This window comes from Maniola jurtina, chromosome 2 (assembly GCF_905333055.1).
Source record: "Maniola jurtina chromosome 2, ilManJurt1.1, whole genome shotgun sequence".
NCBI classification, from domain to species: domain Eukaryota; kingdom Metazoa; phylum Arthropoda; class Insecta; order Lepidoptera; family Nymphalidae; genus Maniola; species Maniola jurtina.
In genome coordinates this window covers 6,275,895-6,296,515 of record NC_060030.1, presented here as the reverse complement: position 1 = coordinate 6,296,515, position 20,621 = coordinate 6,275,895, and the positions used below count along the sequence as shown (strand labels likewise).

Sequence of the window (20,621 nt, the reverse complement as noted above, 5' to 3'; positions counted from 1 at the left end):
CTTAACTGCAAGAAACAAGGGATAGCACTCCTTTTGGAACTGTATAGTGCTATCCTTTTTCCACAGTCCACACTATGAAAGGGAGAGTAATATATGTTTTAGACAATTTAAACAGACTGACTTTAGAGATAGTCCAAATTGTGTGTAGCAAAATCAGCTAAATGTACAGTTTCGTGAACAGTCTAATAAAAAACGAATGCTTCCCATTTAAAATGAACTATATTTAAAAGAAATAAAATAAACTGAACTGAAATGGTCACAAGCTAAAAATATATTGCATTTGATATGCTTTTACACAGATTTAAAAATCTTGGATGCATTCATTTGCGCGTAAATTAAAACAATAAAAACAACAGGTCTGAGTTAACACAGTAGGTCCTTCAGTTGGCACATTCATGTCCTCTTCTACTATCTGCAAGGACCTGTATTGATGCCAGCTTCAGGGTGATTCCGTTGAATGATGTCCAAATATCGGGTTTCGTAGCCGTTGTCTCAAGTGTCTTTCTTTTCGCTTTCGTTTATAGATTTGCCCATCGACGGTGTGTCTTTTTCCTTTGCCAGACGCTGTTTACTGAACTTGCCCATTCCCGGCTGATAGATAACTAGGCTGGGCCGATCCTGTGAAATTAACATTTATATTTACTAAACTGTAATATACACTCGACTATAATAATATACACTTATACTATACTTTGATGCCATCAAATAAACAAATTACAAAGTGATACAGTGTAGATTCTGAAATTCTACACTATGGAGAGTATGATAATGATGCCATGGGAACTGTTTGATTTTCTGGGATAAAACTAGTGCATGTCCATTTCCAGGATGCAAGCTATCACTGCACCATGAAGATGATGCTCAGAATTTTCTTTGATGTGGATTAAGGTTGTTTAAAAGTTCTGTAGGAACTCTTTGATTTTCCAGGACCAAAAGTAGCCCATCTTTTTCCAGGATACAAGCTATCTCTGAACCAAATTTCATCAAAATCGGCTAAACTTTGAAATGCTAGCAGACAGACAAGACAGACATACATAATAATAAATATAAGTATTGTAAATAGACCAGACTTTAGAGATTTAGAGATGAACAAAGGAAAAAATCTGAATCTAAAAAGAATAGCATATTAGTCAAGTTATTTACCTTATTTCTAATTCTCCTTTCAGTGCGACGGTCAATACTTTCACTTTTTTCTGTTTCCTCAGACCCCTCTCTGTCCGTAGATTTGCTCCTATCGTCCAGAGATTTCTGCCTTTTTAATACAGACTCCTCCTTACTAGGCATGTCACCAGATTCCAGACTATTCCTTCTCATTTTAGTAATTTCACCACCATCATTTTTTAAATTCAAGTCAAACTTTTCTTGGAGATACTCCTTCTGAGACTTAAAATCTGATTTGGCTTCATCTAGTTTGACTTTACGGTCCAAATCCTCAATTAATTTGGTTAAATCATCCGTCTTCACTTGAGGTAGTTGAGTGAATGGTTTAATATCATCATAGTTAGATTTGCCTTCAGTGGACATCATCTTATTTATAACAGACTGCTTGTCTGACTGGCCCAACTCTGTTTGCTTCAACCTTTCTTTTCTAGTGTCACTATACTTCTTGCTTTTTAGTTCACGTGGGGATTCTTTGAACTTGTCATATCTATCTTTTTTGCCATATTTGCTATCATCTAGGTCATCATCTTTGCTTTCTTTTCTATCGCTATCTATCTTTTTCTTTTTATCAATCAAAGTGCTGGTACCTATTTTTCTTTGATCTCTGTATGTTTTTGATTCAAATATAGTACTATCTTTGCTGTCACTTTTGATGTCATCATCCCTCTCAGCACTTAGCTTATCTTTGTCTCCTTCTCTTGGTTTAATTTTCTTTACATCATTTTCATACTCATCCTCCTGAAATATCCCAACATAGGTTGTATTAGTTATGAAATATGTATAATGTATATACAAGTACAATATATGTGATACATGTGATTCATAATAAAATTGTTCTTAATTTTTGGAAGTAATATTTTTTTACTATAATATGAATAATATTCTGCTGTCTAAACATTTTCTAGTTCATCTAGTCTTTTTAAGGATAATTAAAATAAATTATTGTATCTCATAATCTCTGCCTCTCAAGTAATATAACAGCTAGAGCCTACAATGGATCAGCCTCACATGCCATATAAACCCTGAGAAAATCTGCTTACAGCTGATTGTATAATGGAATGAGAAATTAAAAGAATACAATTAAAGACAGTCTCCTCACATTCTAATAATATTTTAAAGGTGAAAGTTTGGATTTTTGGATGATTGTTATTCTTTCATGCCACAATGACTGAACCAATTTGGCTGAAACTTGGAATGGAGACATCTTATACCCTGAATTAACACAGAGGCTATTTTTTAGAGTTTAGGGATTTAAAAAACTCTTGACAAAGACTCTTGTTTGAGAAGAGATGACGACGTTGCAGGCATCATCCAGTAAATATATAAACAAAAAATAAAGTATATGCCCTAGTAGCACATAAAATATATTTTAACCTTATTATCCCCACCACTTCTGTGTATAGCTTCTAGGATGTTCTTTTTATCACAAGTTTTATTGGAAATTATTGTAAATGTATTATGTATTTTCATATTTAGAGCCGGAAAATGACTGTCCCAATCTGAATCTGTACTGATTATTTCATCAGAGCCATGTGTTGTTTTCAAATCATTGTTCACATTGGAATATTTAATTTTAGGCTTATGACAGACTCTTTGTTCTCCATACCAAAAACTTTGTTTACTTTTGTAATTATAATCATCACCACAATTATCATCTTCTGACAAGTCATCCGGTCTCTATATTGAGTCAAATTATAAATTAAATAAAACACTACTGTTACTCATTTCTACTGCTAACTCTACATCAGTCTTTTGCACTTATTTCAAGTTTTTTGCATTGCTGTGTATGAATAAGGGAAAAGCATTCATATAATAAATAATCATATTACTATAATGGATGTTTTATGTAGCACAAGTTTCATCTTTCACAAACAAAACACTTCTCATACAAAAAATATATTTAAACAACACTGCCTTACCTTTATAGGCATATCTTTAGATTTCCTTTCAATTCTCATTTTACGTTTGTCATTTTCTCTTCTCCTACGTTCATCTCGTCCTCTTTTATCTTGCTTTCGTGCTGCGAGATACTCCAGTAATGGTGTTGACTGGACTTTCTTGTCATTAGCTTTAATAAATTATAAATATAATATATTGCAATCTTATATTGATATTATACACCTTCATATAAAATACTTCGATGCAATCTAATCAACTGGCAATTTTATGCGCATAGTACTTAGAAATCGAGTTGATTAAATTGGTTGCAAGTGTATAATAATGGGTAGATATAAAAGACTTTCTATTTTATGATTTGTAACATCACTTAGATTTCTCACTGAAGTCATACATCTTATATACTTATAAAATAAAATCTATAACTTGAGTGCAGTGAAGTGTACTAAATCAGCAATAATTATTGTGTTCACTTATTACCAGACTGCACAAAAACATTTATTGTTTTTGTTTTTTGTAGACTAAATGTGTGGACTGATTGTATAATTCTTACACCAATAGTTTTAAATAATACTTACTATCATTTACAGGATAAGAATATTCAAGTTTTGGTTGATTCTCAGTTTCTTGATCTTTGCTGAGGTTCTCTATAAATTCCTGGTAAATGGGATCACTCTCTATGGTCCCACATTTAGGATCTTTCTTCTTCTTCTTTTTTGGAATCCTTTGAAAAGGTGCATATTCAACAATTCCCACATACTCAACACCTGTTAAAATATACACAGAGTAGCTATTTTATTACTTCATTCATATTTAACTGTGGTAAATAAACCATAACTATGTGCATGTTACCTTTCTCATCTAAAAATACGTAACCATCAAATTTGTCTCTGAACAGATATATATCCTCGACGTTCACAAAATTTATATAGGCCCTAGAGTACACGTTGTTGCCAAGAGAAGGGTCAGGCTTGGCAAAATAGAAGTGATCATGTTCTGGTATCGGCGATACTTGTTCTAGAAACGCTTCCTCTGTCATAGTTGGCGGCAGTCGCCGCAGTATTATCTGGAATTAAGTCCCAAAAAGAATTATTTACGGAACACAGTAATTTTCACATAAAAATATGTTGTGGCAAATGTCAAATCACTTTTGTCAGGGGCCGATGGGGCTTTGCTTTCTTGTCTTTGTTTTTATTAGCAAAGGTTTTGCTGCCCGAGTCTGACTGTGAATCTTTAACATCTTGGTCTTCAGTCATTGTCCAGAATTTGCTTAATTTACACAATTATTTATCATTATCACCACAAACGAGTTTTGTTTGTCAAACAAAATGACAATTGACAATATGATGAAGTTATGACTGTTGGCCGTCGGCCGATGCCCGATGGGTAGCTTTTTTTAAACTGGTTTTATGGCTCTGGGTTCCAACGGGTAGCTTGACATCAGTGTTGCCAGGACCCGTTCGAGTCAAAAGTTATGGTTAGGCATAGATATATAGTGGTTAGGTTAGGACTTAAACTAGCGGCACGCTATGATGGCCGGTTTGACGTTTGTCCGCTCATGAAGTTCCGTATTAATTGATAACGACTTTGAAGGAAATAATTGTATTACTTTATTGACGATAGTGATGTGCAGAGATTCATAAATTTTATCGAATGTAGTTTTAGGTTTAGGACTCAAAATTTATTTATTAAATTGATTTCTTAAATGTATACAAGTGTAGAAAAATCAGTTTGCACCATTTAAGAGGTGAATGTACTTGTGAATATGAACAATTTTCACTATGTGGACAAACCTCTGAAAACGCAAAAAAATATCAATAAATTTTTAAAAATGGAATCTAATACGATCGTCACATAGGATCGCTGGCTAGCACAACTACTACCTCCGGCAAACTCGCGTCAATGCTCAATGCAAAACAAAGCAGTTTCGAATTGACGTTGCTTCGAAAAGTATAAACTGTCAGTGCAATGCGATTGTGATATAGTTTTGACCTGGCTTTGGATTTCAAATATTGATACTGCATTACTGTTGACCCTTGCTCGTTAATTTGGACTCTGTTCAAGCCCTTTGTTGTGGATTTCGTCGATATGACCGAACGTACGCAGAGAACTGTTCTAAATAGTCAGACACGTGAGTTCGTAATACGCCTTCGTAACTATTTCGATCGTGAAGCTCAAAATGGAGGGCCAATTTTACCTATAACGTCAGTGGTTGAACGCGTAGCTGATGCGCTTAATATTGGACAACGAACTGTTAGACGGATAACTAAAAAAAAATATGGCGAGACTGGCACAGAAGAAAATAAACTTCACACACCAAAAAAGAGAAAACGAGCAAAACCAGTCGTAGGCATCGATAGCTTTGATGCCGATGCTATCCGAAGACATGTTTACGGCTACTATTTACAGAAGGAGTATCCAACAAGAAAAAAGTTGGTGCATTCACTGAAGGAAGCTGGATTATTCTTCGGTGGGGAAAGTTCTTTAACGAAGATTTTGAAGACCATTGGATTTCGATACAAAAAATGTAACAAACGCAAAATATTGATGGAAAGATTTGATATAGCGATGGCAAGGTATACTTTTTTACGGCAAGTGAAAGAAATCAAAAATTGGCAAAATGTTGTGTTCTTGGATGAAACATGGCTTAATGCTAACCATACTGTAGGCCGTTCTTGGAACGATGACACAGCAGCATCTACTTCCAAAGTTCCTGTAGGAAAAGGATCGCGACTTATAATTTGTCACGCCGGAACCATCAACGGGTTTGTCGAAGGTTCTCTCATGGCTTTTGCGTCAAAAACCACTGGAGACTATCATGAAGACATGAATGGAGAAAAGTTTACTGAATGGTTTACCTCAATGTTGTGTAGCCTCCCTGAACCATCTATTATAATTATGGACAACGCCCCATACCACTCGATGCAAATTGACAAGCCACCTGCCCAATCCCAAAAGAAAGCTGATATCGTCGCATGGCTTCGTAAAAATGGCGTAGATGCAAACATGAATATGTTAAAAGCGGAATTAGTACGTCTTTTAAAAGAAAACAAACCAACCAAGATCCGATACGTCATTGACGAAATAGCATTAGAACATGGGCACAGAGTTATACGGTTACCGCCTTACCATTGTGAGTATAATGCGATTGAGTTGGTGTGGGCTCAAATTAAGGGATATGCTGCAAGACACAATACAGAACCCCCATTTACCACAAAAAAAATGCTAAAATTATTAGAAGAAGCTTGTGAACATGTGACTAAAGGAGACTGGGAAAAGGTTGTGAATAGAACTGTTAAATTAATAAGGGAAGATTATGAAAGAGATGTGAAAATAGATAATATTATAGAAAACGAACATATAATTATTAATGTATGTGATGATAGCAGTGACGACAGTGAAAATAGTAGTATGGACGAATCTGATTAATTATGGCCTTTTGTGGCACCTTTTTTGGTATCTTTTGTATTCATATGTTTCTTGTGTGCATATAAAGTATGTATATTCATTTTCGTTCAAATATTCAGTTCGTTCAAATAAATTAAATAAACATATACATTTTTGTTTTATTAAACCTATTTAATCAGGTACAAAAACAAAACTTAATTGTTTTTTGTTCGAGAATAAATTGACATTCCACATCACTATTGTAATGTGTCAAACCGGCCATCATAGCGTGCCGCTAGTGTAGGTTATGTCTTGGAGGAGTACCAACCAGGTAACCTCCTCGTGTGCCTAAGTGTTGTAGGTAACAGTAGCGCTTGGGCCGGTATACCGTGGTAACGTGGATGATTTCTCTTCATGGGATATTGTTCGCCATGGCTAATTGATCTGGCCGGGGGGGGGGATGTCCACGCGTCCCTCTGAGTGTCCCTAGCAGAGGGCACAGTATACATACTTATGGGACATAACTAGCCCTAGAAGTGGAGGGTGTGGCTGTGTTGGATGGTCTGGTTAGTGATGAGGCTTCATCAACCATCCACAGTCACTGGCTGGCCTCACCGGTCTCTCGCCTGCCGAGTGACGGACGAGGAGATGTTGAGGATGTGAAACGTGGAAAAAAAATTGCTCTTCCCGCGAACCCTAGATCTCGAGAGGACCTGTGGGTGATAGACACGGAGTGGTCCATAGCTCACAGTGCAGTGTGGTCCTCGAGTTGGTTGGCGTGCTGTGGTTCCGGCATGCCTCTATCGGTGTTTGGGGGCTCGTAGTGTCCCAGTGGTGGGTCTGCAGCTAAGGCGGACATCCACTTGTGGAGTATTGAGGTGTTTCCGGTCCCTTGTGCTCCGTTATCAGCGGTGGGATGGAACTTCCTAAGGTTTTAGTCGGTAGGAGTCCGACATAACCACTGTGCATCCCCGTGGTCTGTGGTGTTCATGATAGATTTTCCTTTATAAAGGTTATATCCTAAAGGTTACATCTTGGAGCTTTCTTTGAGTAATTTCCATTTCCTAATAATTCTTTGAGTAATTTCATAATTAATAATTTTCGATTCCAAGTACCTGGCAACATTTTTTAAACATTTCCATTTTCCTCCTTGTCAAATTTTTTAAAGGTTATGAAATAATAGTGTAAATAAATAAACGTAAATAGATAAAAATACTGCAATAAAAATATTGTAAAGAAAAACGTGATAGTTATATAATTTTGTCGTTAAGAAAATAGCTAAATATCTAATTACAAATTAATATACTAATAGTCATATAAAAAATTCGTAAATCATGTTTGGTGGTGTTTCATTGTGCAAACATTTTAAAATGTGTAAAATTATGATAAACCAGCGCAATTTGTGCAGTTCAATGAAACTTTTCAGCGTAGATACAACTGGTACTGAAGACAATTCAACTAAAGTTGGGGGATTTGCTAAGTCTTATGAAAAACAGAGTCAATTATTTCAAGAAGAGCCTGAACAAAAACAGTCGTTTGCATCTTTACTCAGGAATTCTAAGCTTATGGATGTAAGTTTTAGTGAGTACTATTTGAGAAGACGGGATATCTTTAGCTGGGTAATGGTGCAGTGGGCAATTCATTTTTTTTACAGTAAGGTTATCAAGAAATTAAATTATTTTTAGTTTATATCAAAATTCGCACTGAAGTCTATTTGAGGAAGGATTAGGAACTCCTATTTGTAGGGGTGAAGGGGTTGGGACTAGGCTCCATACGGCCCTCTAACCTTACCGACAGTACTCTGAGTATAAGTAATGTGTAGAATGGTTTAGCACATATCTTGAAAACGTACCAAGCTAACATTATTTCATGAAAATTTGTCAATATTCACTGTACACAATCTCTAAAATAAATTGAGAGGTCTAAATATCATGTTGTCCTCTTCCACAGAGAGCATTGAGAGTGATAGCAATACATTTAGACATATCATTTTACTTTAGAGATTGTGTACAACAGTAGAGATAGTGTCATTCCTAGTTATGAGTTACTACAATTTTTAGGATCCTAAAATTTATCTCATGAAATAATTTTCCCTATTTTCAGCTTGGTGATCCATTGGATAAAATTGTTACTGGTAAAATATTTCACATTGTCAAAGATGATTTATACATAGACTTTGGCTGGAAGTTTCATTGTGTGTGCACAAGACCTACAAATAGAGGTGAAGAATATGTGAGAGGAGCAAGAGTTAGATTACAGATAAAAGACTTGGAGCTCTCGTCAAGGTTTCTTGGTTCCAGTACTGACCTTACACTTTTGGAAGCAGATTGCAAATTGCTGGGCATAATTTATTCACCGGTGCAGTCCTCGGTTAGTGATAAAAGTCCTTAGATTTCTGTTGTAATATTGTTTAAAATAAATAAAGTAGTTGATATTTAGTTTATGTATCTCTTTATTTCATCACTAGATAATGCCTGCGACTTTGTCCATAAAAACCTAATTTCAATCCAAACCCCATGGGAACTTTTTCATTTTCCAGAATAAAAACTAGCCTATATCCAAGACTGGGATGCAAGCTATTTCTGTACCAAATAGATGATGCCCGCAATGTTGTCCAAGTCGATTTATGTTCTTGAAATCCTGTGAGAACTCCTTGATTTTCCTGAACAAAAGTAGTCTTTGTACATTTCCGGAATATGAGATATCTCTGTATGTATTAAATTTTGTCAAAATCAGTTAAATAGATAGACCTTGAAAAGCAAGCAGACAGACAGACAACACACTTTTACATTTATAATATTGATTTTGTCTAAATTGGTTACGTGGACACTTTCATTTATTATCATATTATTAGAATAGATTTTTTTCTATCAGGTACCTGAAAGTTCCATTTAAACACAATCATGTTACTTCAACAATTTAATTGACAATACACATTATTAGAAACAATTAATTATTTATCACACAATTACCTAATCTACCACACAAGTAAATAATTTTATATTATTGTCACATTGAGACAGCGCAGTGAGCGCTTTCAGCATTTAATACATTTCATGTAGAAATCTTCGCAATTTAATACATTTCATTTTCTCTTTGGCAATTTTAAGCTGTTGCTTATACAAATTTTTAAATATAATATGATTAAGATTGTAGTAACAGTAACAACTATAATGTGTATGGAATGTTTGTTATATTTAGTAAAAACGACAAATATTATACTTAATTTGAGAAAATATTGTAATATTATTGCAAAAATCTAGTGATAGTAAAAATATACAAGTGTAACTTTCTTTTAACTTCTGACGTAATAATGTTAAGTATCTAGTTCTTTGCTACAGCTAAGTACTTACCTACTATGTAGGTAAGTACTTAGTAAGTTGTGTTGATAAATTCTTGTCTAAAATAGTGGATTTACTAGAATTTAACATGTAAGTTGTACAATATAATAAAAATAAGAAAATAATACTTACTTAAATCGAAAAAAAATATATAAACCAAATTCTATTTAAGGCAACTTATATAAAATTAATTTATATCACAGCCTCTACACAATCATAAAAACAGTTGTGCTAATAACTGGGAAAGAATATTTTAATAAAACCTAACTCCAATGAGATTCTTTATTTTATGTACTAGCAAAGTTTCCGTTTGTGAAATAAGTTTGTATACCTACCTAAGTACTTTTCTACCCAAAATTTTGGCTGTTTAGTGTTTATAGTTCAGGGGATAAAAGTCCAGTTAAACTCTTTACCTAATATACTGAATTACATAGGTATAAGTGGTGGTGGTCATGTATTGTATAGCTACTAGTGGTGCAATTACACTAGGACATTTAATTCATATGCCTATGGAATTCTGGCTTACAACAAAAAGTAATACAGCCATAAGAGCAGTAGGTACCTACTATTTTATTTGAGTAGGTACTGCCTCTTATTATACTCGTAATTATGAAGACAAGCCCTGTATCCTGAACATCACAAAGTATGCACCACCTGTATTGCGTTTAAATAGGTATGTACCTCTAATGATTACTTAGAAAGGTAGGTATAATTTTTTAAACTCGTTAATATAATTCCCGTCGTCTTTTTCTTTATTGTTTTTTGTCACCATTTCTGGACACTATTTCTTCAATGCTGGGATCTTTTACTGCGTCGTCTGCATCTGGTTTCACTTCGAGCATTTCATCAACCGTGTGAGATTTCTCGAGCGGTTTGTTTTGTGGGTGAGTCTCCTCCCATTCCTTCAGATATTGAACAACGGCAGCGTGGTTAAATGTCTCTGCTTCGTTGAGTGGCCGACTGCCCCAGCGGTCTTGTGGATCGTGGGGCACTCCGCACTGTGCTAGTAAAAAGTCCACGCAAGCAAGATGCCCTTCAGCTGCAGCGAGATGCAACGCCGTGCGCCCGTCGTAGTCCGATAGAGTCATGTCCATGCCAGATAAATGGTGCCTATGGGAAAAGGAAACGTTTGTATCATTATGTAAATACATAAGTTGTAGTAATAAATCGCAGCAGTTTAGAATAAAAATAAAATGTGAATGGATTGCGGCTGATAGGTACTTAATTGCCTCTACGAGACTATGTACTAGCTTTCATTGTTTACAAGGTAGATACATAGGGGAAACTAATGCAAAGCTAATGATTATGTATACTATGCCCGATTATATTCTAAGCAAAAAGCGGCGTAGTGGAAAACATTGGCGAATACGGAAAGCAAGGGCCGCTTATCAACGAATCACGTGTACCCTGCCCTTCGTATCAAATCGCGTCATTGATTGGTTTAGTTATTTTCCAAACATTGTAGGTAATAATTAACCAATTTATTAGAGCGATGTTTTATTTAAATCAAAATTGGGTGCCCTACTACCTAGCGGTCAAGTAGGTACCTACTAGTAACAGTACTTCGTAATTTGATGTAGCGGCGTGCAAACTTATGTTCTACTTCTAATAAGTACAGTGTTATATGTCTTATCTATAGAGAACGTCGAATAATGTCTTATGGTGGTTCCACAATCCACATATACCGCCGAACTCAACCGCGCCGGCCAAACCCGGCGGCCGCGGCGTGTGGACTGGATTGATCCATTATGTAGTGGTTACACGTAAGACTAGGTAGTAGCTAAGTAGGTAATGGTTCAAAATCAAAATGAAAAATCAGCTTTGAAATTATCTATCTACCGTTAGTTTTACTTGATTTTAATTTTATTCAGTTGATGGTTTTCCCGACGATGACGGTTGAGATTCTTCAGGGGAATCTGGCGGTGTGCTGATAAATACATAAATACGTTTATTTAGCTACGAGTATCTACGTGTATTTACCATTTACATTAACAAGTACGTGTGGAATATTGACTAATATTAGGTACCTTCGTAGCGCGCTAAGATCGCCGCTCGCCGATGAAAACAGCAAGTTCACAATGCTGAGTCCCGTAGATTCAAATTTGTAACGACGCGGGTCCTTTTTGTGACTTGCATAACGGATATTGTCGTATTTATGGAAATTGAACCGCTTGATCAATTCCTGCAATATAACAGAATATTATTAGAAATATGTTGATATCCGCGACTTCATCCGTGAATTTAGATTTTTTAAATCTCGAGAACTATTTTATTTTCCGGAAAAAATGTGCTTCCCCGGGTTGCAAGCTATCTCTGTACCAATTTCTATCAAAATCAGTTAATGGATGGACCATTAAAAGCTAGCACACAAACAGACAGACACACTCTCTTATTTATAATATTTTATTATTAGAAGTATCACAAATTAACGGAATTATCTGAGATAAATCTGACTATCTTTGCTTTCTTTACTCCTAACGCATAACTCACCTCACAAAACTGCAGGCCCCTGCAACTATTGCCAAGAGGATCGAGGGGTGGAGACCAGGTGCATATCCCCATGACATTTGGCACAACTATAAGCATAGCTCCAGATACCCCGGACTTGGCTGGAAGGCCGACCTTGAAGGCGAACTGGCCGGAGTAGTCGTACATCCCACAGCTGTGCATCAGGGATAGCACGTTGCGCACGGAATCAGGCCGAAGGGTTTTCTCGTCAGTTATGGGGCAAATGCCACCATTAGCCAGTGTCGCGGCCATTATTGACATTATATCGCAATTCGCCTCCATTGAACAACACTGTAACAAAACAGTTTTAAGCAGTATTAATATAAGTAATTGACTTCACAGTTACCTTCCGTTTGTTTCAAATATTTGTTAAGTACGTCATATTTTGTGATCTACACTTAAACAATGATACTATAAAGAGGTAAAGTTTGTAGTTTGTTTGCAGGAAGTAATCTCTGGAACTACTGAACCGATTTAGAAAATTCTTTCATCAATAGAAAACTACATTCTTCCTGAGTGACATAGTTTAGGTAGGTAGGTATATCTTATTTTCGAGCACCCGTGCGAAGCCGGGACGTGTCTCTAGTTACATATATTTTTAATTACAATATCTACTTCTATATAGGTATACTTAGCTTATAAATCAAATAAAATCGTACACAACCAGGCTGGAAAAGCGGCCTTATGTATAGCGGACGGACAACAATTTCTTGCGGAAACTAAAAAAACTAAAGACAAAGGATAAAAATACTAACCTGAAAATAAAAATCCATACATTCGCGGAAATTCGTCTTCTCCGGAAAACATTTATGTTCGCGCATGTAAAATCCCAGAGCGTAGTTGCGATCAGCTGCCTCGCGCTCGGACAAAAATACAGCATTGTTGAAACCCAACAATTCATTGCCAGCGAGACGACTGAAGAAGGACATAACATAATCGAACTTTTCAGCCAAAGTCATCTCTGGTTTATCCAACTCTTTCAGTAATGAGCATACCAAAATTGCTCCAGCGTTTATCATAGGATTATGAGGCTTCACTGAAAAAATCATACGTAAATATACATACCTACAAACTTGCGTATTAAATGTAAAAGAATAGTTAAGTAATATTTTATTCATTAAGTTTGCAGATTGGTATTAATATACCAATATGCAAGTACCCTATTATACCAGTATGCAAGTACCCCTATTTACCTACCTGCTTAGGTATAATAATCGACAAAACTTAACAGGGCTCTCTCCGTCACTCGTTTCATACAATCGTAGTTCCAATTTCATTTGAATATTAAGCAACCAAAGTCCATGAAATTTTGCAGACATATTCTAGAAAATAATATCTGTGTCTGTGGTGTTTTAGATTTTTCTAAAAATATGTAGTTAGTTTTAAAATTACAGGGGCTCAAAGATTTGTATGAAAATTTTTAAGACCGCATAACTTTGAAACCGAATATTTTAACAGAAATCTGGAAAACCACAGACATAGATATTAGTTTGTAGAATATGTCTGCAAAATTTCATGGACTTTGATTGCTTAATATTCAAATGAAATTGGAACTACGATTGTATGAAACGAGTGACGGAGAGAGCCCTCTTAAGCCTTACCCATCTATTGCCCATGATCAATACAGCTACGTCAAAGCACATGACTGGTTCACAAGGAGCAAAAATAAAGCAAACATTACGTTGAGTTGTTTACGTCTTCAAAGCGAACTATTTTTGCGCAGTTTGTACCTATAAAGAGATTACCTGCACAACATGTGGGTATAGTTAATGTAATACTTACTATTATGATCTAGGACGAGTTCATTGAAATTGCGGCCGCTGGGCTCTGTGCCAACGTAATTGTGTACCACTTCAGGACCCAAAGTCTCGAGCGCCATCGCGTACGTCAAAGGCTTGCTGCAAGACTGAAGAGTAAATGGCACGTTGACATCGCCTGATGGTATTAAAAATATTAATTTAAGTATTAAAAAAAAAAACAAATAACCTTATGTAGGAGCTAAGCACATGGAGTTAGGCTTACCAATAGAGAATCTTTGTCCATCGATGGTACACACACTTACACCCCAATTGTCCGGATTGGCCCTTGCTAGTTGTGGAATGTAACTGGCCACTTTACCGTCCGTTATGCTTTTGGCTGTCCAATACATCTCTTCAATGTCTTTGATAAAATCTTGAAAATCAGGGACCACGAATTGACTGCGGAATGCTCTTGTAATTAACACAATGTTTGGCGCAATAACTTCTTTAAATGTCTTCCTGTCCAATTTTAAAGTTTCAGGGGATCCGCTTTCAAAATTGGATTCTTTGTGGACCTTGTATAAATTATGCATGACTTCTTTTACGCGAGGATCATTTTTTCTTATACCAGTTGTTCTTAAGGCCTGGAATTCGAAATATAAGTTTTCTTATCGGTTTTGTTTCAAAAGATAACAGAAATTGAGTGCGTTTGTTTAAGTTAATAATTTACAAGTAGGTATTAGCTAAGGTACGTACGGCCAAAAATTTCCCCACAGGTAGTAGTCCCGAGTCGTCGTTTTTGAACATATCAAAAAGCACGTCGTCAGCATTTTTATGGGATCCCTCTCGCACTCTATACAGAAAAAATATTGTTAAGTATTAAAAAGGTCAACAATATTATATTATAGGATATAGAAAAGTTTATTTATGCCATGCATTCACAATAATGCATAGTTACTAGTTATAGCCAGCCAGTCAAAGATACAGCCTATATTTAGCAGAACAGATATAAAAATTCAAATTCAAAATTTATTTATTTCAATTTTAAGACTAGTATCTCTAAATATGCTACTGACTTTACCACCGGTTCGGAAAGAATATTCTACTGAGAAGACTCACTAGAATATTCTTGCCGACAAGGAATTTGTTAATAAAATAATAATTAAAAATTACATGACGTTGTCTCCACACGTTAAATTGGTCATTTACCTTATAAAAATTGTAATGGGGCCTATTTTAATTTTGATTGATCATAAAAAACAAAACAATTATTATTTTAATTACGTTTATAAACTATGTAATCAATAATGGTAAAGAAGCGTATCATGCATTAATTAGGCTACGAGAAACGCTTGTGGTTACAAGTGGCAATTGGCAATCAGTGTCGGATAGCTAAATAAAGTTTGATAGATTACGTATCAAATCCTATTTAGCTATCCAATACTAATTCCTACTATTTAGCGTCACACAATAAAATGTATTTTTAGGCATTGATAATGATAGTGTACAGTAAATATTTCGTCACAATGTAGTAGTGAATATGAAGCGTCAGACGGGTGTGTCTGCGACGTAGCTGGTACGGAAATCACCTGACGCTTGATATTTTTGGATAGCGACCAACATAAGAAAAAAATTCAAGGATATTGCTTGTAAAACTGCGAATATTTCCTACCTACTAGCTAATTTCTAATCGACTTGTGACTCGTGACAAAACGAGAGCTATTTATAAAAATTTGAATACTGTTGTGATGAGTGATGACGAATCAAATCTGAATTTCTTTATGTAGTTCTTAAAAATTGTAAAGTACAATATCATTGTACGAGCACTATTTCGTTATCTCTTAAGTATTATTAATGTGAAAATTTGGATGTTTTTTTTGCTGTGCTGTAATGTACTGAAATGCAGTTTAAACGTCATGATTTTGATGGCTGAATACAAACTAAATCTCATTTTCAAAAAATACGGTCTAAAACTGTGCTAAAATTAAGTACTAAGTTCGTTGATCAAAACGGTATGATTACAGTAAAGTTACAATAGCTTTCATTCAGTTTTTTTCTCCTGTAAAATTTATTTCGAGCAATTATACCGTTTTGTTCGGCAGCTTGTTGCATTCCTAATTAAATACTGAAATTAAAATATTTTAGTTTAAGCTCAAAATGCATGCAGTGTAGGTACCGTTGTACTCACGCTGGGTCTAAGTTGTGCACGAATGAGTAGGGCCTGCACCATGAAATGTTAACAATGTTCTATTAGATTCGATATTTCAATGCACACAATATACAAATTGGAAATAACAAGGTATCTTCAGAACAGAAATGTGAGAAACCGTTAGACCTAATAATATTTTTATCGGGGACACATAGAAATGGGTTGTGTAATCCGAACAAAAATGTATACGAGCTGCAACTCAGTTTTGCTTATAACTCAATGGCCAGTGTCACTAATTTTGCTTTATAGAACATGATTTTTGTTCGGAATGATTCATCTAATTCGTAGTACATGAGGTCGTTGGGTTGTGCATTTTAAATGTCAGGGGTGAATTAAATGGGGACTCTGCGCACGGCGTCTACGTTAAAGCTGTTACGTCCGGTTTTATTGAAACAGATCAATAGGAGTCGATAACTGTTATTAAAAACAATTGGTTTTTATTAGAACACTTCTCACATTACTGTCATAAATATTGCAAATGAACCTAGAATCATTTCTCGAACGACAATTGAGTGATCTCAAATATAGTGCAGTAGAATGTTCTTACCTCATGTCAATTGATTGAAGTGCATAGAAGTTGGGTGCTGAATTACGCCATTTCTGAAATTAAATTTCATTCAACTTTAGCAGGTGTACTGAATTACAGGGTTTGTCTGCTATCTTTTAATACCGAAGTAGTCATGGTCACGGTTGACCCACATCATACATAGAAGTGTCAATGGCACATATAAAAGCGTTAACACATTTGGACACTCACAGGTCTTTCTATAACATAGACGGGCCTCACTTGGCTGTAACGGCGATAGCAGATACATGGTGCAGAATGTTCAAGGACAGGGCGGCTTACGGCAGCGAGCCTACGGAGCTGACGGCTGTTCATAACGGCGGACGGCAAGTGAAGATTGTTCGAGTTTCACAATCCACCTTCAGCGCGCAGGCGCCGACTGTCGCTCCCGGCCCCTCGACTGCGTAACCTTTATCTAACTCTATTTACCATGACTATGACGCGACTTTACGCGAAAATCAAACATTTGTCGTGCCAATCATTGTGATTTATCATTTCATTATCTAAATGCAGTTTACATGACGTCTTCAATACCTACTCGGTCTTTCAATAATAGATACCCTAGCATTCGTAATTAGAGCTAAGAAATTCAGCTTTCTCATAATTTTCTTTACTTCCTTTTATTGTTTCAACCCAGATAATAATATTATGACCGCATTTATGTGTAAATTCTCTAGTAAAAGAAAGACGCAATAAATAGGTAGGTAATCTTCTTATTATACTCGTAGGCAGTGACGGATTAAGACTAGTTGATGCCCTAAGCAATCCATACCTGTGGGCCCCCCTATCCGGACCTATGTCAACTGGAATCGGTCTTTAAACCTTTACCGCCAAAATATTAGTTTTTTGTAAAATAAGATGATGAGATGCATCGTACTTTAGAAGTGGAGTAGGTGCGACAACAATAAAAACCAAAGCATAATTTATTTATTTGCGCCTTGCGGCTTTCGGGGCATTCAAATTGTCGAATGCACAAGCGGGCAGCGAATGGGCAAGCGGGAGTGGGGTTATGACTCTAGGTCGGACTCTATGTCAACTTAAAACGCGCAAATTTTCAAATTAGTCCTAGAAACTTTTTTTGGTGTGGTTTTTGGTGACGTGAGAGTGAACGTGATGCCCTAAGGACGGATTTTTTTTGTGCTTCTTCTGGTGCCCCCTCAGACGTGATGCCCTAGGCAATTGCTTAATTTGATTAAGGGTTAATCCGTCACTGCTCGTAGGTATAAGTAGGTATATTATATAACAGAAAAAAAGGACTGACCTACAAGAGCTACGAGTCTGAAATCTTGCATGAATTCTTCTTGCATCGTACGTGCTCACTAAGACCGGATTCCACCCCTAAGGGGGTAAAATAGGGACTAGTTTTTAATGTGACAGTCATAGTTAGTCCTATTTTTGAAGTTAGATTAGGAAAATCGGCATTTAGGTTAAGAGTTTTAAGTAATACGCTATGCAGTGCTACGCCGAGTTGCGACCTATTGTTTGTTGTTAGATTTTAGTTTAGATATAAAATAACTACTATAATACCTAGTAATAATCTAGCAATAATGCAAACAATAAATTTATTAATAAAAAATTGTATAAGATTTTTTTTATGACCTACTCCAGGGTGGTAGTTACTTTTAAAATAAAGCTTGAAAGATTGTATGACAAAATTTGAGCTACCTATTTTGTTATTTGAGGTTTAGGTTCGTATTGTGGCGTATCAATTTTTATTTCAATGACATAAGGTAGCTAAACAAGGATTTTACAAGAACAAAATCTTCCCCTATTTAAAATACGGGGTGGAAGGTTATACGAAAGTTGTAATTAAGTGTAAATTAGCCGAACTATGATAATAATTGCTGTCGATAAGCAAAAATCCGACCACCTGTGAACTTCATGTGCTTTTTTTTCTGTTGTAAACCAAAAAGTTGTAAATACAATGAAGCGTAGTGTGTTTTCTCTTAAACAGATCTAAAAAAATCCTACGCTACGTGTCTATCTCCTCAGATCAATGTAACTCAAAATAACTAAAATACTTATCATTGAAAAATACAACCGAAAATAATATGTGAATACTTTGGCTACTGTGCGAAGCCTGGGCAAGGCGCTAGTAAATATAAAATAGATGTACCTAACTACAGCAAAAATTCAAGAAATTAGAAAATTTATTTTTGTTTAATAAGAGGTTTTTTAAATAAAAAATAGCGAGCAAACGAGCAGGCGGGTCACCTGTTGTTAAGTGATTACCGCCGCCCATGGTTAACTACTACAAAACGGTTGTTAGGTTGCGAAACTATGTATAAAATATCGGGAGAATCCACCAGATTCTCGCCTAATGGTCACCCTATAGTGGCCCCCGGCTGCGGAGTCGCCTCCGCTCGTCGCGCCGCTCTGCGCCTCACCTGCACTCGCCGCGCTCTGTCTGCGCTGGGCCTTATGGATAAATTAAATTTTGATAAAACCCCACTGTCTACCTAACTAAGCCCCCCATTTCCCCCCAATCGGACGAATTTTCTGACGAATCGAAATTTTCTGACGTCTTGCAGCAAGTAGCCTGAAACTCGAGGCAGAAGACAAAGCTATGGTTTTGTATCTACTAAGCACTCTGAGCATTCTTGAGGATTGTTTAGGCTAATCGCGATCTATTGACTTTATGACTACAACATAATATGAACTGAAATCTGGTGTCTAAAATGTTATATGCTATATCCATATAATTATACACCACTAACTTATTTTAATAGCCATAAAGCATAGCATAACAATATACATTTGACGCGCGGCGTAGCGTTTCGTTATTCGTAGCGTAAGTAGAATGTGTCCACACATTATTCCAAATTAAAAATGTAAAAAAACTTTAACAAATTATTTAAATTAAAGTTTAAAAAAATCAATAAAACATTTAAAACAATAAGTCTTTCTGTATTCACATTATTCAAAGTAATCGAGTATAAAAGGAGAAACTGACTGATTGACAAATCAACAAACCTACTTAAATTGCTGAGGCTAAAATTTGGAGATTTTGCATGGTTAGGTTTAATTTATTTCGCCGACCAACACCAAAAAACTAAATCCATGCGATATCGCGAGAAATTGCTATTTATTTACTAAAAATAAAAATTAATTTACGTTTATAAACTTTAAAAAATGTACAAGGTGCTACGTAAAATTTACCTCAAATTCATTTCCACTCTCCATAACGAATTCGTCGAAACTGCACTTTGACAAAAATCGCATGCGGAGAACGTTTCTTGCACGGTATATCGGCGCGTGAGCGGCGGGAGACAGCAAACAATTCGCGAAACACACGCCAGCTTCTCTCTAGTGATCTGTAATGTACTATTTCACTCACTCACCATTGATACTGAAACAATATTTTCAGCATGTCGCTTATAAATACTAGTCTTCGAGGAGTGCCAAGAACTGCGTCGGTAGTCTCGGGAATGAACTTATAATTAGAATCTATATATTATTATGATTATGATCGTTCACTGGGAAAGAATTTTCTATTATGTTTTGAGGACAACGACTGTTGGCCACGTTTGATTTACAACTCTAGTAAACTGTAATATACTATTTTGCACTTCATTGCTACTGACGTCATTAGATCATTGAATTTAAAAGCATAATTTACCGGTGGATTATTTATTTATCGGCGTAAATGTTTCAAGTTTTCCTCAACCTATTTTGGTAGGAAATGTTTTAATTACTTAATACAATTTATCTTATATTCTTGTGTTTTACCCAATCTATAGGCCAAGTGTCCACTAGCAAACAGACTTACAGAAGACAGCTCTGCTCTGGCAAGTCACTTGGACTGTGTAAACACC

At 35.8% G+C, this 20,621-nt stretch overlaps 3 protein-coding genes across 9 annotated transcripts; 1 reads left to right on the top strand and 2 right to left on the bottom strand.

Moving 5' to 3' along the window:
- Window positions 1–200: 200 nt before the first annotated feature.
- On the bottom strand, window positions 201–4,413 carry LOC123873776 (regulator of nonsense transcripts 3B). Its single transcript, XM_045918811.1, has 6 exons — window positions 4,206–4,413; window positions 3,910–4,123; window positions 3,636–3,824; window positions 3,081–3,229; window positions 1,144–1,899; window positions 201–618 (listed from the first exon to the last, which is right to left on the bottom strand). The coding sequence occupies exons 1-6, from the start codon at window positions 4,311–4,313 to the stop codon at window positions 493–495; spliced, it is 1,542 nt and encodes a 513-aa protein (XP_045774767.1). The 5' UTR covers window positions 4,314–4,413; the 3' UTR covers window positions 201–492.
- Window positions 4,414–7,576: 3,163 nt separating this feature from the next.
- Window positions 7,577–8,882, top strand: LOC123873913 (28S ribosomal protein S28, mitochondrial). The gene is made up of 2 exons (XM_045919014.1): window positions 7,577–8,015; window positions 8,548–8,882. The coding sequence occupies exons 1-2, from the start codon at window positions 7,779–7,781 to the stop codon at window positions 8,833–8,835; spliced, it is 525 nt and encodes a 174-aa protein (XP_045774970.1). The 5' UTR covers window positions 7,577–7,778; the 3' UTR covers window positions 8,836–8,882.
- Window positions 8,883–9,350: 468 nt separating this feature from the next.
- Window positions 9,351–20,321, bottom strand: LOC123873722 (glutaminase kidney isoform, mitochondrial). Of its 7 annotated transcripts, none has more exons than XM_045918777.1 (10): window positions 20,148–20,321; window positions 16,789–16,841; window positions 16,221–16,253; window positions 14,789–14,885; window positions 14,316–14,676; window positions 14,076–14,228; window positions 13,049–13,329; window positions 12,276–12,584; window positions 11,813–11,967; window positions 9,351–10,895 (listed from the first exon to the last, which is right to left on the bottom strand). In XM_045918777.1, exons 1-10 carry the CDS (start codon window positions 20,148–20,150, stop codon window positions 10,538–10,540), a joined length of 1,803 nt encoding a protein of 600 aa, XP_045774733.1. In that variant the 5' UTR covers window positions 20,151–20,321; the 3' UTR covers window positions 9,351–10,537. The 7 variants fall into 7 exon arrangements, with proteins under 7 accessions (XP_045774733.1, XP_045774716.1, XP_045774701.1 ...); XM_045918760.1 differs by lacking the exon at window positions 20,148–20,321 and adding an exon at window positions 19,966–20,141; XM_045918745.1 differs by lacking the exon at window positions 20,148–20,321 and adding an exon at window positions 17,029–17,378.
- Window positions 20,322–20,621: the final 300 nt, after the last annotated feature.

Coding starts and splice junctions, on each gene's coding strand:
- LOC123873776 (XM_045918811.1), bottom strand. CDS start 4,313: ATGACTGAAGACCAAGATGTTAAAGATTCACAGTCAGACTCGGGCAGC. Junction 4,124..4,205: donor CCCATCGGCCCCTGACAAAA/GTGATTTGACAT, acceptor ACTTAATTCCAG/ATAATACTGCGGCGACTGCC. Junction 619..1,143: donor AAAGGAGAATTAGAAATAAG/GTAAATAACTTG, acceptor TTAATTTCACAG/GATCGGCCCAGCCTAGTTAT.
- LOC123873913 (XM_045919014.1), top strand. CDS start 7,779: ATGTTTGGTGGTGTTTCATTGTGCAAACATTTTAAAATGTGTAAAATT. Junction 8,016..8,547: donor GGAATTCTAAGCTTATGGAT/GTAAGTTTTAGT, acceptor CCCTATTTTCAG/CTTGGTGATCCATTGGATAA.
- LOC123873722 (XM_045918736.1), bottom strand. CDS start 17,121: ATGAACAGCCGTCAGCTCCGTAGGCTCGCTGCCGTAAGCCGCCCTGTC. Junction 14,229..14,315: donor TGGACAAAGATTCTCTATTG/GTAAGCCTAACT, acceptor TAATACCATCAG/GCGATGTCAACGTGCCATTT. Junction 11,968..12,275: donor GGGGCCTGCAGTTTTGTGAG/GTGAGTTATGCG, acceptor GTTATATTGCAG/GAATTGATCAAGCGGTTCAA.